The sequence below is a fragment of the Hypanus sabinus genome, chromosome 4 (assembly GCF_030144855.1).
Source record: "Hypanus sabinus isolate sHypSab1 chromosome 4, sHypSab1.hap1, whole genome shotgun sequence".
NCBI classification, from domain to species: domain Eukaryota; kingdom Metazoa; phylum Chordata; class Chondrichthyes; order Myliobatiformes; family Dasyatidae; genus Hypanus; species Hypanus sabinus.
Genome location: NC_082709.1, coordinates 125252978 through 125278460, shown reverse-complemented (window position 1 = coordinate 125278460; position 25483 = coordinate 125252978). Strand labels below are relative to the sequence as shown.

The 25483-nt window shown below is 38.1% G+C and overlaps 2 protein-coding genes across 13 annotated transcripts in view; one reads left to right on the top strand and one right to left on the bottom strand.

The window, feature by feature from the left end:
* usp16 (ubiquitin specific peptidase 16) overlaps positions 1–8121 on the bottom strand; it is a 62495-nt gene extending 54374 nt beyond the window's left edge. For 3 of the 10 annotated variants that reach the window (XM_059968099.1, XM_059968097.1, XM_059968104.1), the window contains exon 1: positions 7741–7967. The gene's annotated coding sequence lies outside the window, so the exon portion shown is untranslated. The other 7 variants (XM_059968095.1, XM_059968101.1, XM_059968098.1 and 4 more) reach the window with 4 other exon arrangements.
* On the top strand, positions 8115–24638 carry rwdd2b (RWD domain containing 2B). 3 transcript variants are annotated; one of them, XM_059968108.1, is made up of 5 exons: positions 8115–8217; positions 17963–18186; positions 18292–18359; positions 19608–19965; positions 23953–24218. In XM_059968108.1, exons 2-5 carry the CDS (start codon positions 17995–17997, stop codon positions 24070–24072), a joined length of 738 nt encoding a protein of 245 aa, XP_059824091.1. In that variant the 5' UTR covers positions 8115–8217; positions 17963–17994; the 3' UTR covers positions 24073–24218. The 3 variants fall into 3 exon arrangements, with proteins under 3 accessions (XP_059824091.1, XP_059824089.1, XP_059824090.1); XM_059968106.1 differs by having other exon boundaries at positions 8119–8217; positions 19608–19970; positions 23953–24638; XM_059968107.1 differs by lacking the exon at positions 8115–8217 and adding an exon at positions 8641–8908 and having other exon boundaries at positions 19608–19970; positions 23953–24638.
* The last annotated feature ends 845 nt before the right edge of the window (positions 24639–25483 follow it).

Genomic DNA, 25483 nt, shown 5'->3' with positions numbered 1-25483 from the left:
TTGGAGACCCGAGTTAAAGGAAAATGTTGAATAGATGAGAACTTTATTCCCTGGAGTGCAGGAAAATAGGGGAGATTTTATAGATGTATACAAAATTATGAAAGGTGTAGATCAGGAGAACGCATGCAGGCTTCCCCTGAGAGTAGAACTAGACGTCATAGGTTTAGGGTAAACGATGAAACATTTAAGGGGAATCTGAGGGGAAACTTCTTCACCCAGAGGGTAATGCGAATGAGGAATGAGCTGCCAGCAGACGTGGTAGATGTGGGTTCAATAGTAACATTTAAGAGAAACTTCGGCAGATACATGGATGGAAGGAGTATGCAGGGTTATGGTCTGGATGCAGGTAGGTAGTATGAGACAGAAGCTCTGGTCGGCATGCACTAATAAGCAAAGGCCTATTTCTGTATTCTAGTATGCTATGACTCTATATTACCAACATACATATCTCTACTCATCTGCTCTCCTCCTCCTTAAACCAACTAATGGAAACAGCTCCTCCTCACTCCTTCTGAGCCCACCTTGCACATTTCAATCAAATCTCAACTTCCCTTCAAACAAAAAGTTCAGCTCCATTCCCCACCCCCCCCCTTCCCAACCTAACCTTATAGCTGAAACCCTTACTATTACAATGATTCTGTTTCCTCTGCGATCTCAGGAGCAGAGGACAGGAGCTAGCAGCTTTTTTAAAAGTTGCTTTTTCCCCTTTTGTGTGCTCGTGTGCAACACCTAGAGCAGCAGAGGGGAAGAGCTAGCAGGGCTTTTTAAAATAAAATGTGTGAGTGGCTATGTGTGGAGCAACTCACTCTCCTCAAGTGCAATATACTATTATCTTATCAACTCACCCAATTTGGTGATGTAGAAAATTGGAGGATCATCTGAATAAATGCCCCCTCTCTCTGTAAGGCCGAACAATATGATAGATTTTCAACAGACAAGACCAAAAGGAAGACAAAAGAGCATTCAAGGCAAGTCAGGGAAATGCAATAGAGAAGCACAAATCTGGAGAAGGGTACAAAACCATCCCAAAGGCACTGAACATACCTCGGAGCTCAGTGCAGTCCATTGTGAAAAAGTGGAAAAATATGAAACCACAGCCACACTCTCTAGGTCAGGCTGCCCCTCTAAACTTAGTCACCAGACAATGGGACTTGTAAAAGAGGCTACTGAGATGCCAACAGTTGCAACTGTAGATGAAGTTCATGGCTCCATAATCTCTATGGCCTTGACTTTAAAAAAAGGTATTTATGGAAGAGTAGCAAGGAAAAACCCCGGCTTAAAAAATATATCCTTGCCCATAAAGACATCACTTAGAAGCTGGGGAAAAAAGTCTTGCGGTCAGATGAGACTAAAGCGTAACTTTTTGGCCTAAACTTAGTGGTATGTGTGGTGTAAATCAAATACTGCACATCAGCCATGTAACACCATCTCTACTGTAAAGTATGGTGAAGGTAACACCATGCTACAGGGGATGCTTTTCAGCAGCAGGCACTGGAAATTTGGTCAGGATTGATGGGAAGATGAGCGCTGCTAAATACAGGGATATCCTGGATAAAAACCAGCCAGAAAGCTTAAACTGGGGAGGTTATTCTTTCAGCAGGACAACGACCCAGAGCACACTTCCATAGCAGCCCATGGAGTGATAGCGAATGAAGAAAATTGATGTCCTTGAGAGACCCAGTTGGAGTTCTTATCTTAACCTGATCGAATATCTCTGGCAAGAACTCGCGATTGCTGTCTACTGCCACTCCCCAACTAAACTGGCACTCCTTAAGCAATTTTGAAAGGAGGAATGGGCAAATCTTGCTCCATCACGTTGTACAAAGTTAATAGAGATTTATCCAAAAAGACTACAGCTGTAATAGCTGCAAGAAGTGGTTCAATTAAGTACTGAGCAAAGCAGGATGGGGGTGGGGCGTGGGGGGGGGGGGTGAATACTTTTGAACTGCTGACATTTCAGTTTTTTAATTTTTAGATTTCCATGCATCACAATTTTCCCTGTTTTTTTCTCTAATGTGAAAAAAAGGATCCACAAATAAAAAATCTCAGTTAAATTGATCAAGATCCCTGGTTGTAACATTTATGTGCACGAAGGATTGGGGGCTGAATACTTTTACAAAGCACCATCTCAAGGCAACACTTGTTTGTTGTTAATTCTGCTTGAACAAGAGAAAGTTATTCAAATGTTTAAAATAAAAGAAAATCTGAAAACATTCAAAAAATTCAGTGAAGAAAAGTATTTAAAAATCAAGTCAACCATCAGCTCTGATGAATGATTATCAAACCAAACTGTTCAGTTCACATTATCAGCATCATAATTATGTAGCTTCCTTATGCTCACCTCCTTGTACTTAGGTTGTCTAAGTACCTCAGATATCCTTCTCCAATAGGTCTTAGAGAACTTCAGAGATGGATTCCTCACTAAATCCCTATCCGAGAATTGCAACAACTGCTTGTCAATGATAAGGTAATTACAGATAATAAAAATATATTATAATTGGAGGGAGAAGCTGGTTTACTGTATACCTTTTGAATAATGTTCTTTGCCATCACCTACTGACAACTTGTCAAAAGGTGGGGGCTCCTATAAGTCATTTAGTAAAATAATCAAGTGATTATCAGGTTTAAATGATTCTGATGACAACTTAATATTTGAGGTCAATGACCTGTTTTTCTACATCAAATGCTGTTGACTTGCGGAAAACAAGAACACAAGAGTAAAGAAAAAACAGTGTTAGCCTATTCAGAAAAATCGTGACTGATGACCACTTCCTGAATAAATACCATAAATCAACCCATGAGTATACTCAGTAACTGAGCCTCCACAACTTTCTCTGACAGAGCTGTCCAGATTCACTCCACTGAAGTGGAGAACTTATTATCTCAGTACTGAATGGGCAACCCCCATGAGGCTATGCTCCGCAGTCCTAGAACCTCCATTCCAGAGAATCATCCTAATATCAGCCTGCCAAGACCTTTGAAGAATTATTTTGTTCCATTCAGATAGCCACTTATTCTTCTAAACACCAGAGTAGAAAATAATCTTCTCAATCTCCCTTCACATGACAAACCTGCCATCTCTGGAACAAGTCCAGTGAATCTTTACTGCACTATTCTCTAAGGCAAGGATGTCAAAACCATCCACAATGTGCCATGTGAAGTTTGAAGGGCAACTGCAAAAAGACTTGCTTGCTCCCGTATTCATATCCCCTCATAGTAAAAGCTAACAATCAATTTCTCCTCTTAATCACATCAATTGAATTGACTTTACTTCTTACATCCTTCAAATAAATGAGCAAAAATCTTTACGTTATGTCTCCCTCTAAATGTTTATAGTAATTTATAATAAATAGTATGTACAACAATATAACATAGAAATACAGTTGTGTCAGCATGAATTAATTAGTCTGATGGCCTGGTGGAAAAAACTGTCCTGGAGCCTTTTGGTCCTGGCTTTTATGCAGCAGTACCATTTCCCAGATGGTTAACAGCTTGAATAGATTGTGGTTGGGGTGACTCGAGTCCCCAATGATCTTTCGGGCCCTGTCTTTGTAAATGTCCTGAATAGTGTTAAGTTCACATCTACAGAAGCACTGGTCTATCTGCACCACTCTCTGCAGAATCCTGCAATTAAAGGAGTTATAGTTCCCACATCAGGCAGTGATGCAGCCAGTCAGGATGCTCTCAATTGTGCCCCTGTAGAAAGTTCTTAGGATTTGGGGCCCATACCAATGTTCTTCAACTGTCTGAGGTGAAAGAGGTGCTGTTGTGCCTTTTTCACCACACAGTTGGTATGTACAGACCACGTGAGATCCTCAGTGATGTTACTGCCAAGGAACTTAAAGCTGTTCACCCTCTCAACCTAGATCCGTTGATGTCAATGGAGGTTAGCCTGTCTCCATTCCTCCTGCAGTCCACAACCAGCTCCTTTGATTTTGCGACATTGAGGGACAGGTTGCTTTCTTGACACCACTGTGTCAGGGAGATGACTTCTTCTCTGTAGGCTACCTCATTATTATTTGAGATTAGGCCAATTGTAGTATCATCAGCAAATTTAATTAGCATATTGGAGCTGTGAGTGGTGACACAGTCATGGGTATACAGAGAGTAAAGGAGGGGGCATAGTACACAGCACTGAGGAGCACCTGAGTTGCGGGTCAGAGGGGCAGAGTTGAGGGAGCCCACTCTTACCACCTGCCAGCGATCTGACAGGCAGTCCAGGATCCAGCTACACAAGGCAGGGTGATGAGTCTGCATACTGGCTTTCAGCAATTTAATAAGAACCTTTGAAAATCAACACTATGTAATATCACACCATTTAACAGATACTCTTCATTTCTACTATGTGTTCTATTAAGTGTTCCAACATGGATAATCTGTTTGCAACAATCTTAAAATATCATAATTTTATTTTCATTACTCCTTAATGAATCTATTCTTTATTTTCTAAGCATCACTCTACCTCTTCTTTACTACAGGTTAGCAGTGTCTGAAAAAACATAATTCTGACACAACAGCATGTTAGTTAATATGCTGCATCACTTCCTGAAATGCATTTGGACTCTCTGCTATTTGCCATTGTGCAGTGGCTCTACTTCAGTAGGAGGTTGAGGAGATTTGGTGCATCAAAAGACTTTTGCAAATTTACAGTGGATAGCATGCTGACTGGTTGCATCGCAGCATGGTTTGGAAGCTCCAATGCACAGGATTGCAAGAGGCTGCAGAGGGTTATAGACTCAGCCAATACCAGCACTGGCAAAACCCCCTCCACTATTGAGGACATCTGCAAGAGGCAAACCTCACGCATCTATCACTGAAGATCCTCACTATCAGGGCATGTCCTCTTCTCACTATTACCATCAGGAAGGAAGTACATGAGCCTGGAGACTCAAATTTAACATTCGGAAACTACTTTTTCTTCCTGGCCATCAGATTCTGAATGATCTATGAGAACAACCTCATCATATTTTTTTTTTTTTTGGCTCTATTTGAGCCGTGTCAGAATAGGACAAATCAGTAGTGAGAGTGGAAACATGTGTATGGAACCAAAGGAGGTAGCAGAGGTACTTAATTAATACTTTAATTCAGTATTCACCAGTGAAAAGGAAATTGGCAATTGTGCAGATGTCTTACAGCAGACTGAAAAACTTGAGTGTACAGAACTTATGAAAGAGAATCTGCTGGAGCTTTCAAAAGGTACAAGTTAGATAAATCACTAGGACTGGATGAGATATACCCCAGGCTAATGTGAGAAGCAAGGGAGGAGATTTATGAGCCTCTGGCGATGATTTTTACATCATCAATAGGAACGGGAGAAGTACCAGAGGATTGGAAGGTTGCAGATGTTGTTCCCTTGTTCAAACAAAGGGAGTAGAGATAGTCCCGGAAATTAGAGACCAGTGAGTCTGACTGCAGTGGTGGGCAAGTTGTTGGAGATCCTGACAGGCAGGATTTATGAGCATTTGGAGAGACATAATCTGATTAGGGATAGTCAGCATGGCTGTGTCAAGGACAGGTCATGCCTTACAAGCCTGATTGAATTCTTTGAGGATGTAACAAAACAGATTGATGAAGGTCGAGCAGTTTATGTGGTGTATATGGTTTTCAGTAAGTCATTTGATAAGGTTCCCCATGCAAAGCTCATTCAGAAAGTAAGGAGGCATGGGTTCCAAGGAGATGTTGCTTCGTGGACCCAGAATTGGCTTGCCCACAGAAGGCAAAGGTTGGTTGTGGATGGTTCATATTCTGCATGGAGATTGGTGACCAGTGGTGTTCTACAGGGATCTGTTCTGGGATCTTTGTGATTTTTTATAAATGACCTGGATGAGGAAGTAGAAGGGTGGGTTAGTAAGTTTAATGGTGATCCAGAAGTTAGGGGTGTTGTGAATAGTCTGGAGGATTGGCAGAGGTTACAGCGGTACATGGATAGGATGCAAAACTGGGCTGAGAAGTGGCAGATGGAGTTCAAACCAGATGAGTGTGAAGTACTTCATTTTGGTAGGTCAAATTTGAAGACAGAATACAATATTAATGGCAAGACTCTTGGCAGTGTGGAGGACCAGTGAGATCTTGGGGTCCATGTCAACAGGACACTCAAAACTGCTGCGCAGGTTGACAGTGTTGTTAAGAAGGTGTATAGTGTGTTGGCCTTCATCAACAATGAGATTGAGTTCAAGAGCCGTGAGGCAATGTTACAGCTATTTAAGACCTTAGTTAGACCCAACTTGGAGTGTCACTTCTGGTCACTTCATTACAGGAAGAATGTGGATACATTAGTTTTTTTTAGCGGATCACACTAGTCAGTCAGTCTGGCACGTGGTGTCAGGATTGGTCTCCTTTCAGATTAACCAAGTCATGATATGAACATTCCTGACTCGACCCTTGTTGCTTTATGAGGCCGAGCAGCTAGCTCGACACCCGACCCGGCACGGACGGAAAGCACGCTCGGGGGTGGCCTGGCTTGGATTCGAACTCGCGAACCTTCGCTCCGGAGTCCGGCGCTAATGCCATTGCACCACCAGCTAGCCTACATTAGAGTGCAGAGGAGATTTATAAAGATATTGCCTGGATTGGGTTGTATGCCTTATGAGAATAGGTTGAGTGAACTGGGCTTTTTCTCCTTGGAGCAAAAGAGGATGAGAGATGACCTGATAGAGGTGTACAAGATAATGAGAGGCATTGATTGTGTGGATAGCCAGGGGCTTCTTCCCACAGCTGAAAAGGGTACAATGTGGGGATAATAGTTTTAAGGTGCTTGGAAGTAGGTGCAAGGGGGATATCAGAGTTAAGTTTTTCCACAGAGAATGGTGAGTGTATGGAATGCACTGCCAGCAAAGGTGAAAGAGATGGATACAATAGGGTCTTTTAAGAGCCTCTTAGACAGGTACATGGAGCTTAGAAAAATAGAGTGCTATGCAGTAGGGAAATTCTAGGCAATTTCTTGAGTAGGTTACATGGTTAGCATAACATTGTGGGCCAAAGGGCCTGTAATGTGCTGTAGATTTTCATGTTTCTATGTTGTAATTTATTGTAATTTTGTTTTATAAATTCACATCATAAAAGACAGTGATAACAAACCTGATTCTGATATAAACTCAATGCATACCCCATCATCACCCCACAAGCCCACTGTTGAGAACAGTGGGCATAAAGTCAATGTATATTTATTATCAAAGTGTGTGTATTTTATACAACTTTGAGGTTTGTCTTCTTACAGGCAGCTACAAAACAAAGTAAATATCATCACATCAGGCAGTGAGCAACCCCTATGTAATAACGTTGCTGTACAGGGAGTAATTCCAGTCATCCAGGGTGCAGGTTACCATTCTAAATGGAATCAACCGTCAATTACGAATCAATGGACTCACTCTGAACCCAATCAGCATTCACAAGTGAACGAACTGGATCTCCTAAAACTTACCAGGGAGCGCAGGCGGGTGACCAGCCGCATCTTCCTTCGCTTTAGCACTAACTAGGAACCGAACATTTTAGAGTCATAGAAAAGTACAGCACAGGAACAGGCCCTTCGGCTCATTTAGTCCGTGCCGAGCCATTTATAACCTGTCTACACCCATCGACCATTTTCAGCAGAAATAATAGTGCTCTTATATAATGATTTTTTAAATAATTAAGATTTCGTAAGAATTGAACCATTTCGTTAAGATTCCTGCAATATATTCGAGCATTTTCCTTATCACTGACGTCAAACTCACTTGGGGCCTGTATTCCCTAATTTCCTACCTGTTCATTTTTTTAAATTTCAGATTTCCAGCATCTGCGGTTCACTTTGAATACTAATACCATGAGTTGTATCCAACTAAGCAATCGGAATGAAACTTCTTTTAAAAAGGTAAGACTCGGTCAGATCAGATCGACAACAGCGTTCTCGGCCGCTCCTGCCGGTTTAAACGTGTACACATGTGCAGAAGGCTGATGCACGGCACTCTGAACCTGACTGCGGCCAGGCCCCGTTACCTGTACCTCACAGACCGAACACGTCCCGAGCCGAGGGTCGCAACCCTCCTCCTCCTCCTCAGCCGGTCCTTTCGGGGCTCCTGGCCGGCTCCAACGCCACACCGGACGGTGGGGGGGAGACACTTGAGCGCTCGTTTGACTACCACGCATGCGCGAACAGGTGACGGTGGTCGAGAGAGGTCAGAATACGCGTTGCCCGATGGATTACGAGCGGTAACGGCGGACCCAGCTGGCGTTGGGCAGGTACAGTACACCTTCGTGAAACATATGTCTTGTGGAAATCATCACCTTCCTGCCTCTTGAGTCCGCATCAAGTAAAGACTTTTCCTCTATATAATATTTAACAACCTCCTCCTCGCCCAGTATCTTAAAACCAGTTTCCAATCTGGTTGAAACATTCAACTCTTGCCTCTTGAAATGACGAGAAACCGTTCCTATTTTGATCTAACGTTTCTCTCTAGGTTCGAAACATTTCAAAAAAAACCCCTCTGTGAATCACAATTTGTAGTGTGGTCTGAGTAGCTAATGCTTTGTTCTTTACTGAAGTTCGGAGATAGCGTGAAGAGCAATGGCCAAAAAAGCTCCATCACAAAAGATTAATCGAGTACCAAAACAATTCACTGAATTTTTTGTTTGGCTGTAAGGGTGTGGATGATTCTGGAGAACAAGCGGGGAAAGTGAAACGAAAGTCAAAGTAAAATCCACTTTGCCTTATGACACAGAAGAGGGCTGTTCCACCCCTTTATGACTGTTCATGATCGCCTGTAATGTAACAAGTAGACGGTCCAGTAAAGCTGCCACCTCACGATTCCAGTGACCCAGCTTCAATCCTGATTTCCAGTGCTATCTGAGTGGAATTTGCAGATAATATTTTTGGCCATGTAGGTTTCAGCTAGGTGTACCGATTTCTTCCTGCCTCCCAAAGACATTTGAGGTAAGAGGAAGTTGTTATAAAGTGGGGGAATAGTGTACAATTATACTGGATGTTTAATGATTACCGAGGACTCACTCAATGGGCCAAATGGCCTGTTTCCGCAACTCCATGAATTAATTTATTGAATGGTGAAACAACATCAATAATTTATTGGATAGTTATTTATTGTAGTCTTACAGGTTTATATTACGAAGTTTGTAAATTTGTCCACCAGTTAGGATTCTGTTGTTAGAAGATATAAAGCATTATTTAATTAAAATTAAGTAGAATGGCACACTTTAAAAACAACAGTAGAACGAACAACTTGAGCGCTTTCATCGTGAAAGCTTTTTTAAAAGGAGTTGTGGTCTCAAAGAATTATATTTCACATTTCAATAAACCTCTCAAAATTGCCCGAACATTAATTCACCAAGTCAATGAATCTGTCATCTTGAATAAATAGCTTCTCGGTAGCTGAATTACCAAATATTTTCAAAGTTAAATTTAAACCATCCCTTGAATTTATAATTGCATTCTAAAAATGTAACCTTTCAAATCCTGGTGGATTGTGCTGTCTTCAGGTTTGAACTTCAGTGAAACTCACAGAAATGGTCCAAATGTTTAGATCAAGTCTTATATACACTTGATGTGCCAGTTTTTAGAACTGCGTATATTTTAAGAACAAAATGAGTTTGTTTGTGTTAATGTTCTGACTCCAGAACTAGATTTTAATCTTTAGTTATGGATTCTCTTGAGCTTTGTAACTTTATATAGATAGAAAATCACAGGAAAGGTAATTACAGTATCACGGTAGCATTACAAGTTCACAGATATAAATGTTAGAAGAGAAGTAGAAAGGATGAAACACTGGAAGAATGAACACTATTCCTAAATCATTGAGTGTGGGTCTTCAAACTCTTGTAACTCTTCCTTGATAGTAGTAATGAGAAGAGGGCATGTCCCAGCGCATAAGATTCTGGATTGAGTTGATGAGAATGCAGGAAGAATTTTTTAAAAATGAATAATGTAGGATTAGTGTAAATGGGTGGATAATGGCCAGTGTGCATCTGGTGGGCCAAATGGCCTGTTTCTGTACCATATCGCTCTGCGTCTAAACAGTCTAAGAGGAGGGGTGATCACGTCCCAGCTATACTTTGACTCATTATAGAGCCTAATGGCCGAGGCTACGAATGACCTCATAGAGCGCTCTTTGGAACAGCACAGTTGTCTTAGTCTGTTACTAAAAGTGCTCCTCTGTTCAGCCAAGGAGGCATGCAGAGGATGGGAAACATTGTCCAGAATTGCCAGGATTTTCCGTAGGGTCCTTTGTTCTACCACAGCCTCCAGTGTGTCCAGTTTGACTCCTGTAACAGAGCCAGTCAATGGGTTTGAATTAAAAGGAGTTGTAACTCAGCTGAGGAAGCTTTAGAACTGTGGATGCCAAATGTAGGTTTAGAAATTTTATGGATCCGCCATTTTGCAGCGCATGGAGTAAGACGTGTTTTACAGCAGCTCCACTTTTCTTTATATTTTACATCCCACTGACATATTCCTTTGAAGTTTGATGATTTATTACTTCTGCTGAAGGATTTACAATTTAATTACGATGGCCGGAAGTCGATCTGGTATTGAATTGAGAAGCGGCAAGACTTTTCCTGAAACGGAGCAAACTCAACAAATAAAGAAATGAGAGGAATATTTTCTTCAATACAAGACATGAAGTTTGAATTCAGATCGCTCAATACTAAGATTGATAAGCTGACGGATACCAATGGGAAGCTTAAAAATCTATCTTTAATGTTCAAGAATCTCTGAAGAATTTGGACTTTCAATTTCAGATGCTTAAGCAGACTACAGATCGAATTGAGAATGAACATGAACAATTCAGGCAAACAGTTAAAAAACAAGGAATGAAGATGTCTTCAATGGAAAAGAAAATTAATGAAATTACCTCAGAACTATCTAAAACGAAGAAAAAATTATTGATTTGAATAATAGAGCACGTTGAAGGAACTTGCGTATACTAGAATTGCCTGAAAATACTGAAGCTGGTTGTGGTGAACTACATCTACCTGTCTGGACACGCTCCCTGCTGACTGCTCCTGTGGCTCCTCCCACAGACCCCGGTATAAAGGTGATTGAGGCCTGAGCCCGGCCTCTCAGTCTCCAGGATGCAGTATGGTGGTCAACCACTGCTTGTTCTTTCTTCCAGTCAATAAAAGCCAATATCTCGTCTTTATGTCTCAGAGTGAGTTATTGATGGTGCATCACTGGTGCTCTGTTAAAGTTCTTAGACATGCTGTACTCACTTTTTAGTGAGACTCTGGAAGCTAGCCCTTTACTCAATAGGGTCCATAGACTTCCAAGTTTTCGGCGTTCATCTGAATTGCATCCTCGGGCAATCGTACTTTGTTTGCATTATTATACAACCAAAGAAGTCGTACTTCGAGAGGCCAGAAGAAAACGAAAGATAATCTTCAAGTCAACAGAGATTCGTATAGTTGAAGATTTTCCTCCTGAGATTTTTGCCGAAAGAAGGAAATACCGAGAAGTTATGAGCGAAATGTATAAGCTAAATTTACATCCATCTCTGTGGCATCCAGCACGGCTGATAATCTTTCCTGAAGGGTCTCAGTCACAGAGAATCTACTCCCCCCAGGAGGGATGGGACTACAATAAAAATCTTAAAGTTAAGCCGATTGCTGAATATGTAATTCTGATGTATGAGATGTTTATAGATGCCCTGAATAAAGTTTATTCTATGCTTTTTGAATCTCTGGTATGGGATGTGGCTGATTAATTTTTTTTTACTCATTAATAATTAGTATATACTTATAATTGTTTTGTAGGGAACTCTTAGAGTATTATACTATAGAGGTCCATATAGGAACTGCCGTGAACTATTCTTCTTATTATTTTTTGTTTGTTTCAACATTAATATAGTTTTAGGTTTGTTTTATATATATTCATTTATTTTTTATTCGTTTTGAAAGAAAGAACTTCAGTTGCAATATTAATTGCTTGGATTTACTTGTCTTTGAATATGTGATTAATATACTTTAGATGAATTTAAGATGGTCATCACCAGTTATGTTTTTATTACTGTTAGACATAACATTGCAGTATTTGAAATTTGTTTGTCCCTTTTATTATGGCTAAATTGGATGGGATTAATGTTTTAATTTTAATATACATAGCTGCAAAATGGAGGATAGGGTCAAGGGTCATTAGGTTAGCATGCGACCAGCCTATTGGTTGCTGTTTTTCTGGCTTTGTTGGGGGGAGCTATTAGAATAGGTTTTCTTTCTCGATTGGGGGGTTCTTTTGATGGGAATTTTTTTCACAAATATGTCATTCCTTTGACTCATATCCGTACCTTTTGGATCAATCTGCGCTTGTGCAATAGTTTTCTTTATAGAATATTAAATTAAATTTTAAACATGGATGTTAATAAAATTAATATAATCTCGGAATCTGAACAGTGTGAATCATCCAATTAAGCGTAAAAAGATTTTTAAGAAATTAAAAACATTTAACACAGATATTATTTTTGCGCAAGAAAATCATATATGGAGACAGGATGAGGACAGTTTTTTCAAATTTTGGAAAGGACCTTTTTTTCTACTCTTTATCGACTAATAAAGTTAGAGGAATATCTATATTTGTTAACTCCAAAATCCCTTTTGTACATTTCAATACTATTACTGATTCGACTGGAAGATATTTAATTGTTACTGGTTTATTATGCGATCAAAATGTAGCTTTGGTGTGTGTATATGTACCTAATGTAGATAATCCTGAATTTTTTAAGAAGCTTTTTGTCTGAGCTACCAAATTTGAATGAATATGTTGATCATGGGCAGTGACTTTAATTGCTGTCTGAACCCGGCAATTGATAGGTCATCAACCAATCCGTCGCTTCCTAATAAAGCGGCGGCTTGTATTAATTCTTGTTTACTAGAATATGGCCTGGTCGATATCTGGAGATATAAACACCTAACGACAAAGATTTTTTTTCACATGTTCATCATAAATACTCTAGAATTGATTACTTTTTTCCAGTCACACATTTGTTAAACTCCGTTGTTGAGTGTGCGTATGACATCATTGCCTTGTCAGATCACGTGCCTTTGAAATTAAACCTGAAGCTTTCTGATAGCTTTTTGAAAATGTTACAGAGGAGATTGAATCCCATGTTGTTACAGGATCCAGCTTTTGTTATTTTTTATTAAGGAGCAAATTTCTATATTTTTTAAATTTAATACAACTGAAGGAATGTCAAACTTGGTTACATGGGACATGATGAAATCTTTTCTTAGGGTACAGATAATTTCATACTCAGTAGCTTTAAGAAAGAAAATTAAAATGGAACTGTCAGTGCTTACTAATAAAATTAGAGATAGATAAAGTGTATTCAGTTAAACCTACTGAAGGCCTACATAAAGAAAGGGTTGAACTTCAATCACAATATGATTTGCTTCTGACCTTTCCCATCGAACAGCCAATTCTTAAATCTAAAAGACTATTTTATATACATGGAGATAAGTCAGGTAAATTTTTGGCTGGTCAGTTAAAGGCTGGTATGGTTAGAAGACAGATTTTAAAAATTCATAGACCAGTTAGAACTGAAACCTTAGATCCTTATGAAATTATTAAGATATTTATGGATTTCTACTCTAATCTTTATAAATCTGAATTCTCTGACAATACTATTATTATGAATACATTTTTGCAAAAATTAAGTGTACCCAAAATTTCAACTCAGGATGTTGATATATTAGATGCACCTATTAAACAAGTGGAAATAGCTAAAGCTATATCCTCTATGCAATTAGGGAAAGCTCCGGGACCAGATGGTTATATGGTGGAATTTTACAAGACTTTCCATGAAATACTTATACCACATCTTCGTCAAACTTTTACTGATTCTATACCCTCTGGGAATCTTCCGAAAACTTTTTATGAGGCATTAATTTCATTGATTCCTAAAAAAGGAAAAGATTTATCAGAATGTGCATCCTATAGACCTATCTCTTTGCTGAATGTAGATTTTAAAATTCTCTCTAAGATTCTAGCCAATAGACTTGAGAATATTTTGCCTACTCACATTTTAATATTTGAAGACTGTTAAATATCATTTATTCCCCCTCATTCAAAGAATCTGAATGTATTGTGTCTCCGGATGCAGAGAAAACTTTTGATAGGGTGGAGTGGCCTTATCTGTTTCAGGTTTTGAAGAGGTTTAATTTTGGTCCAGGATTTATTTCCTGGATTAAACTGATTTATCAAGCCCCGGTGGCTGCGATTATAACTAATAATCAAAAGTCTCCTTATTTTAGATTATATGGAGGAACTCGTCAGGGTTGACCTCTCAATCCTTTATTATTTAATTTGGTTTTAGAACCACTTGCTATTGCTCTTAGGGATTCTAATTCTGTGCAGGGTATTAAGAGAGGGGATAAATTACATAAGGTTTCATTATATGCGGATGATTTATTAGTTTACACTTCAGACACTAGAAAGTCTATTCCTTTTATGTTATCTATATTTACAGAATTTAGTATTTTCTCTGGAAATAACCTCAACTTTCATAAAAGTGAACTATTTCCTATTAATAATTATTCTGATTATTATGATCAAATACCTTTTAATATTGCTAAAAACTATTTTACTTACCTTGGTATTAAAATTACTAAAAATTTTAAAGACCTATAAAAGTATAATTTTTTCCCCTCTAATTGAATATACTCAACAAGCACTTTCTAAATGGTCACCTATGTCGATGTCATTAATTGGTCGAATAAATGCTATAAAAATGGTTATTTTACCAAAATGTTTATGTATATTTCAAAGGGTTCCATCATTTGTCCCGAAAATGTTTTTTGATAGAATAGATTCCATGATTCTGTCATACATTTGGAATAATAAAAGCTCGAGAGTGAATAAATTTTTATTGCAAAAATCAAAAAAAAGATGGAGGACTGGTGCTACCAAACTTTAGATTTTATTATTGGGCAATTAATATTCGTTGTATCACCTTCTGGATTTATGGTGTAGATAACCAGGATTGCCCTTCATGGTTACATTTGGAGGAGAATTCAGTAAGGGGGTTTTCTTTAGCTTCTTTACTAGGAGTTCCTCTTCTTTTTTTTGTTCTCCAGGACAGGTAGACAAGGTCTTAGTCCTATTGTTAAACATACTTTAAAAATTTCGTTTCAGTTCGTAGATTTTTTGAATTAAATAACTTTGTACTCTCTAGTAATATCTATTCTAACCTTTTCTTTAAACCATCAACTCTGGATAAGGCTTTTTTAATATGGAAAACTAAGGGAATAAAAACTTCTTTAGATTTGTTTTTAGAGGATTGTTTGATGTCTTTTTCACAGTTAATGGATAAATATGATATATCTAGTACACATTTTTTTAGATATTTGCAAGTTAGGAATTTTTTACGTGATTTTTTACTGAACTATCCATTGGCTTATTCACTAAATTTGGTTTATGCTATTTTTCAGCTTAAACCATTTCAGAAACAATTAATAGCTATTATTTTTAAGCAGTTAATGAATGTACGTATGATGCCAAGTAGGTTAAACATACTTGGGAAATAGAACTTCAACGTTCACTTTCAGATGATCAATGGAGTAAAATTTATTATCTAGTTAATAATTCATCTATCTGTGCACGTCACTCCTTAATTCAGTTTAAGATAGTACGCAGGGCCCATAGAAACATAGAAAATAGGTGCAGGGGTAGGCCATTCAGCCCTTCGAGTCTGCACCACCATTCAGTATGATCATGGCTGATCATCTAACTCAGAACCCTGTACCTGCTTTCTCTCCATGCCCCCGATCCCTTTAGTCACAAGGGCCATATCTAACTCCCTCTTAAATATAGCCAATAAACCGGCCTCAACTGTTTCCTGTGGCAGAGAATTCTACAGATTCACCACTCTCTGTGTAAATAAGTTTCTCCTCATTTCGGTCCTAAAAGGCTTCCCCTTTATCCTTAAACTGTGATCCCTCATTCTGGACTTCCCCAACATCGGGAACAATCTTCCTGCATCTAGCCTGTCCAATCCCTTTAGAATTTTATACGTTTCAATAAGATCCCTCCTCAATCTTCTAAATTCCAGCGAGTATAAGCCCAGTCGATCCAGTCTTTCTTCATATGAAAGTCCTGCCATCCCAGGAATTAATCTGGTGAACCTTCTTTGTACTCCCTCTATGGCAAGAATGTCTTTCCTCAGATTAGGGGACCAAAACTGCACACAATACTCCAGGTGTGGTCTCACCAAGGCCTTGTACAACTGCAGTAGAACCTCCCTGCTCCTGTACTTGAATCCTCTTGCTATGAATGCCAACATACCATTCGCCTTTTTCACCGCCTGCTGTACCTGCATGCCCACTTTCAATCACTGGTGTACAATGACACCCAGGTCTCACTGTACCTCCCCTTTTGCTAATCGGCCACCATTCAGATAATAATCTGTTTTCCTGTTCTTGCCACCAAAGTTGATAACCTCACATTTATCCACATTAAATTGCATCTTCCATGAATTTGCCCACTCACCTAACCTATCCAAGTCACCCTGCATCCTCTTAGCATCCTCCTCACAGCTAACACTGCCACCCAGCTTCGTGTCATCCGCAAACTTGGAGATGCTACATTGAATTCCCTCGTCTAAATCATTAATATATATTGTAAACAACTGGGGTCCCAGCACTGAGGCTTGTGGTACCCCACTAGTCACTGCCTGCCATTCTGAAAAGGTCCTGTTCATTCCCACTCTTTGCTTCGTGTTTGCCAACCAATTCTCCATCCACATCAATACCCTACCCCCAATGCCGTGTGCTTTAAGTTTGCACACTAATCTGTGTAGGACCTTGTCAAAAGCCTTTTGAAAGTCCAAATATACCACATCCACTGGTTCTCCCCATCCACTCTACTATTTACATCCTCAAAAAATTCGTCAGACAAATGTCAAAAGATAAATTAGCGCATATTTTTTTCTAATATAAGCCCCACCTGTGACAAATGCAACGCTGAGGTGACTACTTTAACTCATATGTTTTGGTCCTGTGTAAAGTTAAATAATTTTTGGAGGGAAGTGTTTAGAATATTATAGTTATAGGTGTGGATTTACAACCCAGTTCACTTATGGCAATCTTTGGGATTATTCCAGAGGAAACAGGAAGAGTTCCTGCTTCCGCTCAACATGTGACAGCCTTTTCAACTTTACTGGCTAGGAGAGCTATCTTGTTATACTGGAAAGATTCTAACCCACCTATTGTCTTTAACTGGCTCTCTTCCATTATGTCCTGTTTAAGTTTGGAGAAAATTAGAAGCCGGACGTTTGACACATCTTTTAACTTTGAACAAGTCTGGTGACCTTTTATTCAATTTTTTCATATGATTTAATTTTTTTCTCTCTTTTAAAAATTTTTTAAGGAAAAAATTTTCCTTATCTGCGAAGGTTCGGAGGTGACTGGAAGGATGTTTTCTCTGTTTTTCTTGTTTTATCCTCAAATGGACTGCCCAATCTTATTTTATTTTTTTTTAGTTTAGTTTAGCAGGGATTTTTTTCCTCTTTATTAATAAAATTTCCAATCTTTTTTTTCTTTACTATTTGTCAAGAGGAGTTGTGGTTTCTTGTGATACTATATACAATAGCTTAACTTTATATTTAATTGACCTTGACAGTATATATATATTTGTTGTTTCTACATTTTTTGTATTATGTGTTTGCTAAAACTTCTCCTCTGATTTGTATTTTTTTCTCATTGGAAAATTAATAAAAAAAAGATTGAAAATGAAATGAGAAATGTTATTTCATTTGAACCTAAAACTGTGTTTATTTTAATGAATGAAGATCTAGAGCTTTAAAGTTTTGATAAATTGCCAATAGAAGATTGGTGAGAGAGTTGTCAAGTTAAAAGCATACAAAACAACTTTTAAATTTTACTATCTAAGTTGTTGTAATCCTGCCAGCAATTATTTATGTGCATTCACATTGGGATTGTTGCAATTACATAATTTTTTTTGACATACAACATATTCACTTCTGTTGTGCAGCTTTCCTATTCTGTGAAGACATTTCTTTCAAAATGTCCAGTCCTGCTAATGCTGAGGCACAGATGTCTGAACTGGAACTTCTTTTCAGCATGTTTCCTAACGAAGTTACAGTGGATGATCAGCTGGCTTTAGCCGATCTCAGAGACTATATACAAGGAAAGACACAGAGCTCACCAACATCAAGACTACAATACACTGTATGCCTTCATCTGGATGGTCCAAATGTCGGTATTGCTTTAGAAATGTTTATGAAACAAGATAATTTCTGATTATTTTGGATTATTGTACATAAAACATTTTCTTCCAATGAATGTCTTCTTTTTTTTCAGGTATTGTGTGCATTATGTTGTGTTTTTCCCCCAAATTATCCATCTGTACTACCAGAAATTTCAATAAGGTACAGTAGAGTCAGTTTTGCTGGAGGCTACTTTGTTAACTGTAGTGGAGACAGATTAATGATTTAATTTGTTTCATTGTTCTACCCATTTCTCTTTCATGTTCCTTTCTTACTCTATGTTTCAGTCAAATAGAAAACTGTTATATTGGTGAAGCTGTCATTGAAATGTAAGCTCAACTGCTTGCTCACTCTAAATAATACTTAGACTCGATATCTTGCTCCCTTTTGAGAAGTGCATGACCTTTTGTGTCATTAAGAAACACATTTGAGATCATGAACTCTGAGAATAATCAGTAAAGCATAGAATTTCATGGCTCTACATATTGTCCAGATAGTTATCGTACCAAGAATTAACTAATTAGATTACAGTTGCAGCACCATTTTGATTGTTGCACTGCTCTGCAATCTAATTTACTCATTCCACCTCTTTCCCTCAATTATTAAAATTATAAGCTAAGCAAAATGCAGAAACAGTTTAACAAATATGCAGGCTGATGTGTTAATTGAAAAATTCCAGTATAATGTGATGTGTAAATTGTTTTGAAACATTAATCATTTTAAATAGTTGAGAGTGAGGGATATTAAATTTCAAGTAATTTGCATAACACATGTAATGGATGTGGATGTTGTCACTTTCCCAGAGTCAAAGTTTTGATGCTTAACTATCTCCTCCTTAAAGGGTTGACCTTGGCAGAACATACATTGTCTGAACAATCTTTATAGGGCCTTAAACCCTTCTTGAGGATGATTCATTGGAACCAATGTTAGAAAAATGTCGATTGCTGCCTGGGCAATAATTTCTGTCTGACATTTTGATTGCTGTAGAGAAACCATACTAACTCTACATTTGCAGGTTTCCATTATACAGCTTTTGTTACCAGAGAACCACAATTGGAAATATTTTTAAAAGAACTGATAGCTTTGAATTAAAAAAAAACACATTTGCTGGAAAATTGTGTCAAATTTCACAACCAGGAACAGGATTTTCAGAGTTATATAAACTCTGTTAAGCAGTCAACATTCAAGTGTTTACTTCCTTTAAAAAAACCTTTTGACAAACGCAGTACCTTAGCAGTTCCTTCACCAATATGAGAAAAGCTCTGCAATGTAAAACATGCATACAAAGGTTGCTTTCTTCCTTTAGAAGCTGAATTGAGAAAATATGTTCAGCTAATTGTTCTATGTCTTGAAGTGCTTTAAATGTGGTAACTTGGATTTCAAGTAATTGACAGTCCACCTATTTCCCAGGTCGGATGCCTTGTACAGATCACAGCAGATGCAGTTAAATTCAGACCTTCATGAGTACTTGCGAAAGAGCTGCTGTGGTGAGATATGCGTATTGGATGCAATCGAATGGATCAAAGAACATGCTACCACATACATGAACAAAGAAAGTATTCCAACTGAAAAGGGGCATCTTACTAACAGAAGCAAAGATGCAGTTTGTACCAGACTGTGGATCTATAGCCACCATATCTACAACAAAGTGAAGAGGAAAAATATCCTGGAGTGGGCAAAAGAGCTTTCACTGACTGGGTTCTGTATGCCTGGCAAGCCTGGAGTGATTTGCGTAGAAGGGGCACACAGGGCATGCGAAGAATACTGGGCAAGGTTTGATTTTTAGTCTACACTATTTCTTCGGAATTAATCGAGTAGTTCATCAGGGCACATGATTATCGATAAATATATTCCTCATAATAGGTTTTCAGAATAGATAAGTCATAATTAAAATAGCATTAAGTATTAGCATTTCCTTAACTTTTCAACAGTTAAATATTGATATTTAGATTACAGTTAATCTAATATAATCTAAATCTGAAGTTGAACTCTACTGTGACACTTTTTTATTGTGTACTTTAGTAATTGGAAAGTATATGTTTTCTTATCTCTAGGTACTTCTTACTGTTTCCAGAACTCTAGACCTTGAATTTTAGTCCTTCTTCCCATTGGGTGTGGGAGGGGAAGCCTTCAACAAAACACACAATTCCTATATTCAAATATATGTGCATACACTTAAGGCCAACCCTATAATTAGCTGTACTTAATGGCATCTTTACTCATACATTAATCAACTTGTAAATCAGAATCAGGTTTAATATCACCGGCATGTGTTGTGAAATTTGTTAACTTTGCAGCAGCAGTACAATGCAGTACATGATAATAGAGAGAAAAAACTTACTGTAATTAAGTTATAGGTATATTACTTAAGTAAATTAAAATAAGTTGTGCAAAAACTGTAACTTTAAAAAGTAGTGAGGTAGTGTTCATGGGTTCAATGTCCATTCAGAAATTAGATGGCAGAGGGGAAGAAGCTGTTCCTGATTTGTTGCGTGTGTGCCTTCAGGCTTTTGTATCTCCTTCCTCTTAGTAACAATAAGAAGGGGGCATGTCTTGGGCGGTGAGGGTCCTTTATGACAGACACTGCCTTTCTGAGGCACTGCCCCTTGAAGATGTCTTGGATACTATGGAGGCTAGTACCCATGATGGAGCTGACTGATTTTACCACTCTATGCGGTTTACTTCAATCCTGTGCAGTAGCCACCACCCTCACCCCCCATACCAGACGGTGATACAACCAGTCATAATGCTCTCCACAGAATATCTGCAGAAGATTTCAAGTGTTTTTAGAGGTAAACCAAACCTTCTCAAACTTCTAATGAAATATAGCCACTGCCTTGCTTTCTTTATAGCCGCATCAATATGTTAGGACCAGATTAGACCAATGTAGAAATATTGACACCCAGGAATTTGAAATTGTTCACTCTCTCCTCTTCTGATCCCTCTATGAGGATTGTAATGGATAATAAATAAAGATAATCCTCTCTCAACTGTTTTACTCTCCACCATTCAAACCAGTAGTCCATATCGCTCTTCTGCCATCCATAGGAATGGGCTGGTTTTATGAAATTATGTTTTCAGCTTCATGTGTTAGAAAGCAGGGGTAGATTAAGTTTTGGAGCATGGAGCATGAAAAGGAGAAGGAGACTTTTGACTAAAGGAGAGATAATTTCAACGATTTAATGATTCTAATGCAAGTGAGCTAAAATCAGTTATTCAGGTTAAATACTAATTTGAAGTTGGGAGATTAAGATATAGGCTTGATATATCTCCACAAGGAGGAAAGAAAGGGAATCCACATTGAGAATTTGAGAAACAAAATATTGTGATGCAAATCTGAAATAAAAACAGAAAATGCTGCGAAGTTCAGGTAGCATCTGGGGAGAGAAAAACAGAGTTAACATTACAGATCTGAAATATTTCAGAATGCTCACCAATTCTCAAGATTCTGATGCTAAGTAATTGACCTGAACATTTTCCCTGTCTATGGATCTGACTAATCTGTTGAGTACTTTCATCATTGAGTATTTTTATTTCAAATTTGAAATCTCATAACAAACAAGCAACACATTTGTTTTATATCCACGGAAGATACATTTTAAGAGCATCTATAAACAGTGAAATAGTAATCAAAAGAAGGAGTGAGTTAAGGTCCAATGCAATTAAGTACGTACGTATGCATATTCTTCTGAGAAAAGGCGGTATGATATAACAGTAAAGAAATTGGTAACAACAGTATTGGATAGGATAAAACAACAGTTAGTTACAAGGTTGGCAACTTTCACAAAAAAAGATATCTAATTCTAGATAGAAAGCACCTGGGCGAGAAAAGGTGAACATTGTGCATACTCTGACCGTGCCCTCCAATTATCAAACACATGAATTAGAAGCAGGAGCCGGCCACCTGCAGTGCTAAATATGCATGGGCTCTGTTTCCACCGTCATTTAAGGAAAGGCATTCCAAAGACGGGTTCTGGCAGAGAAAAAAATCAGCCCATTTTTGATTTAAATATTTTGTTTTAAACCAGAGACAATGAGTTTTGGATTCTACCACAAGAATAAATACCACTTCCACATTGACCCTCTTAAGAACGCCCAACACCTTGTGCTTCGATCAAATCAACTCCCACTATACTAAATTTCACTGGATAGCAACCCAGCCTGTTCAACCTTTCCTCATAACACAACCCATTTTCCAATTTCAGATTCATTTAGAAATCACAAATTCAATGCAGTTAAAAAATAAGACAACGTTCTCCAGAATGATATCATAAAAGCATATGACAAAACAGACTACAACAGAAAATCCACATAACGTTTGGCAATCTCCAATCCAGAGTCCGAAGAGACTGCTGCGTATTAATATCACGCTACCGTCTTAGCACGTTCCCCGGAATGGAGCTCCAAATCCACCAGACAAACAAGACCAAAAACTAAAGCTACAAGACCTGTACAAAACCACATAGTTACAACAGTGCAAACAATAGCATAATTGATAAAAAGCAGACCATGGGCACAGTAAAAATAGTCCAAAGATGTTAAAGGACTATGAGTTCAAAAGAAATCACCACACAGTTTCCACAAGTCCCCAGGGTCCCAACAGACTCGCCATTCCATGCCGGCGGCAGAAGGGAATACCCCCGCTATGGACTTCCACAGCGCTGCCTGACTCAGCCTCGCAGACACAGCACACTATGAATACTCCGTCAAACCCAGCCTCGCAGACGTAGCACACACCGAAAGCGACCTGACCGCAGCAGACTCTGAGTCTGTCGAACCTCCAAGCTGATGACCATCCCCTCCGGCACAGCTTCTCCAAGCACCATCCTCTGCCGAGCGTATTAAGACGGCCCTGACCTCACAGCAGCAGCAGCAACGAAGAAGGTCTTCCTGGAGATTTCCAGATGTTCCTCCGTGCTCCCACATCCGTTTTCAATCGATTATGATTGTGCATGGCACCCCACTTCACAGATAATCAGCTCTGGAGTGGCCGCTGCAAGCTGCATTGTGCCACCATCTTGTAATTTAGTTAAACTTCTAGGAACCACATCCAACACTTTCACACCCCTCTTTAAATAAGGAGAACAATACTGTATACAATAGTTCAGATGTGATTTCACCAGTGCTCTATATAAGTGCCTCCTACTTTTGTATTAATTTCACTTAGCAAAATTACTTTTTTCTCTATCCTGATTCTTTGCAGTATATCCTAGTGGACTTAATGCAATTCATACACTAGGATCCACAATGCATGATGTAATATTGCTTTAAGTGTTTGTGCTATTATATCGTTTTTACTTAGGATACCTCTGCTTCTTAGCTTAATGTTTGAAAAATTAAAGGCATTAATTTGGATTAAAATAAATTGAGACTTGTAAAATTAAAGGTTAATAGATGAAATCTTGTATTTATCAGAGGCAAATTGTGTTTAACTTTTGATTTTTTGGATGAAACATCAGAGAGGATTTATGAATATACTGCATTTTCATTTGAATTTGTATATGAAATCTAAAAGATATTGTATCAATATTTAATGTCTGCAACATTGGGCAGGGAACTTGTGTACTTTGGGCAAGTGGTGAGTGGAGGCTGTACAGCTTCTGGTTGAACTTTGGTGCTTACTTGTTTCTACAACAAGGCAGGAAACAGGTTGATTATCAAAGCCACAAATGCTTAACTTAATATTGCATAATGCTACCAGCATACCGGAGCAATTGTTCAGTATCCTGCTAATATATGTGTGTCTCCATTACAGAGTAAAACGGTTGACCTGGAAGAGAATTTTACTCCGCCACAGAGAGGACACAACGATGGATATCACAAATGCCGATTTGACTTCTGCAATACAAAAGTTTCAGAAGTTCACAAATTTTGAAGAAAAGATATTTGATGCACATGGAAACAGGGGAAATCATATGGATCTTGGACAGTTGTACCAGTTCTTAAATGAAAGAAACTGTGGAGACATTTTTCAATTGTACTTCGGTGTAGAAGGAAAAGCTTCCTAAATCAATTGTGGGTATAAATGATTGTTTACTATACCAAGAGAAAAAGAGACTTGTTTAAGTATACCCCGTTATTCTCTGATGGTCATAAATTTACAAAAGGGTTGTTTCTGAAAAACATTTTGTGAGGTGTTGATTTATAAATTGAAAAGGCTGAATAAAGTGTTATGGGAATTTTGGTACACTTTTTCTGTGCAAAGAGACTGACATGCTATTCATTATACTGAACAATAGTTGGTAAATCAACATGCAGCCTAAAAAGTCTGTGGAGTTAAACTTTTGTAAGTCAAAGAATACTTGTATTACAATCCAACTTTGCTGGAAATCTAATTAATTTTTAAACAGTATTCGATTAACAGTTAAGGGAATCTAATTTTTCAAAATGGGTTATTAAAAGTACTCTTGTCAGTTTTATATACCTGTTATTAAATTTGAATAAATTTAGAGTTTTTTGTGGTAATTGTAACCCTTTTTTTGATCAGACATTTCCAGTACAGGTTATAATGTTACCATTGTTGAGCACCTTTTTGCTACGTCTTGCAGCAAACAACAATTAATTTAGAGTAGATTAATCATAAACACAGTTATTTTACTTGCTGCAAGGGAAGACCATCACTACACAAGAGCTGGTGATAGCTTTGAAGAAACAGACAGCATTGTCACTCCTTTATGCCCAAGTGTTAGCTTCATTTCATGGGCATTCTGTACATCTGCTTATCATTGCTGGCATTCTTCCAGTAATCAAAACTTCTGGGTCTGCAGTTTGTCAACGACTCAGGTCCTATTGGCATAATATTGCATGAACACTGTTAGCAAAGTACCCTGGTACAATACAGGCTCCATTTTGTTACAGACAAAACTGCCATTTTGTTACTACAAGTACAACATGATTAACATATCTGTTAAGAGCTAAATGAAATCCATACCTTTATAATGATTGTTTTCAATCTTTATTAAGGTTAAATGCAGTGTGTAAACTATAATCCAGGGTATTCAATGCCTCAAATGAAAAGGGTAGAAGTTTCTTTATGCAGGTCAATCAATTATCATCAACATTGTTTATTAAAAATCTGAGAGAAGAAATCTCTCACTTTGAATTTAAATGGCCCACTGAACATATGACCCTAATTCCAGATTCCTTGTCACTTCAAATGCCTTCTTTTCTGTTTTGTGCACAGCTTGGATGACTTTACAATTTCCACATTATATTCTATTTGCCATGTCCTTGCTTCATTATTCTTCGTCTTTATATCTCCTTGAAGCCACTTTACACTCATCTTC

Coding starts and splice junctions, on each gene's coding strand:
- rwdd2b (XM_059968106.1), top strand. CDS start 17,995: ATGTCCAGTCCTGCTAATGCTGAGGCACAGATGTCTGAACTGGAACTT. Junction 18,360..19,607: donor CTACCAGAAATTTCAATAAG/GTACAGTAGAGT, acceptor CCTATTTCCCAG/GTCGGATGCCTTGTACAGAT. Junction 19,971..23,952: donor TGCGAAGAATACTGGGCAAG/GTTTGATTTTTA, acceptor TCTCCATTACAG/AGTAAAACGGTTGACCTGGA.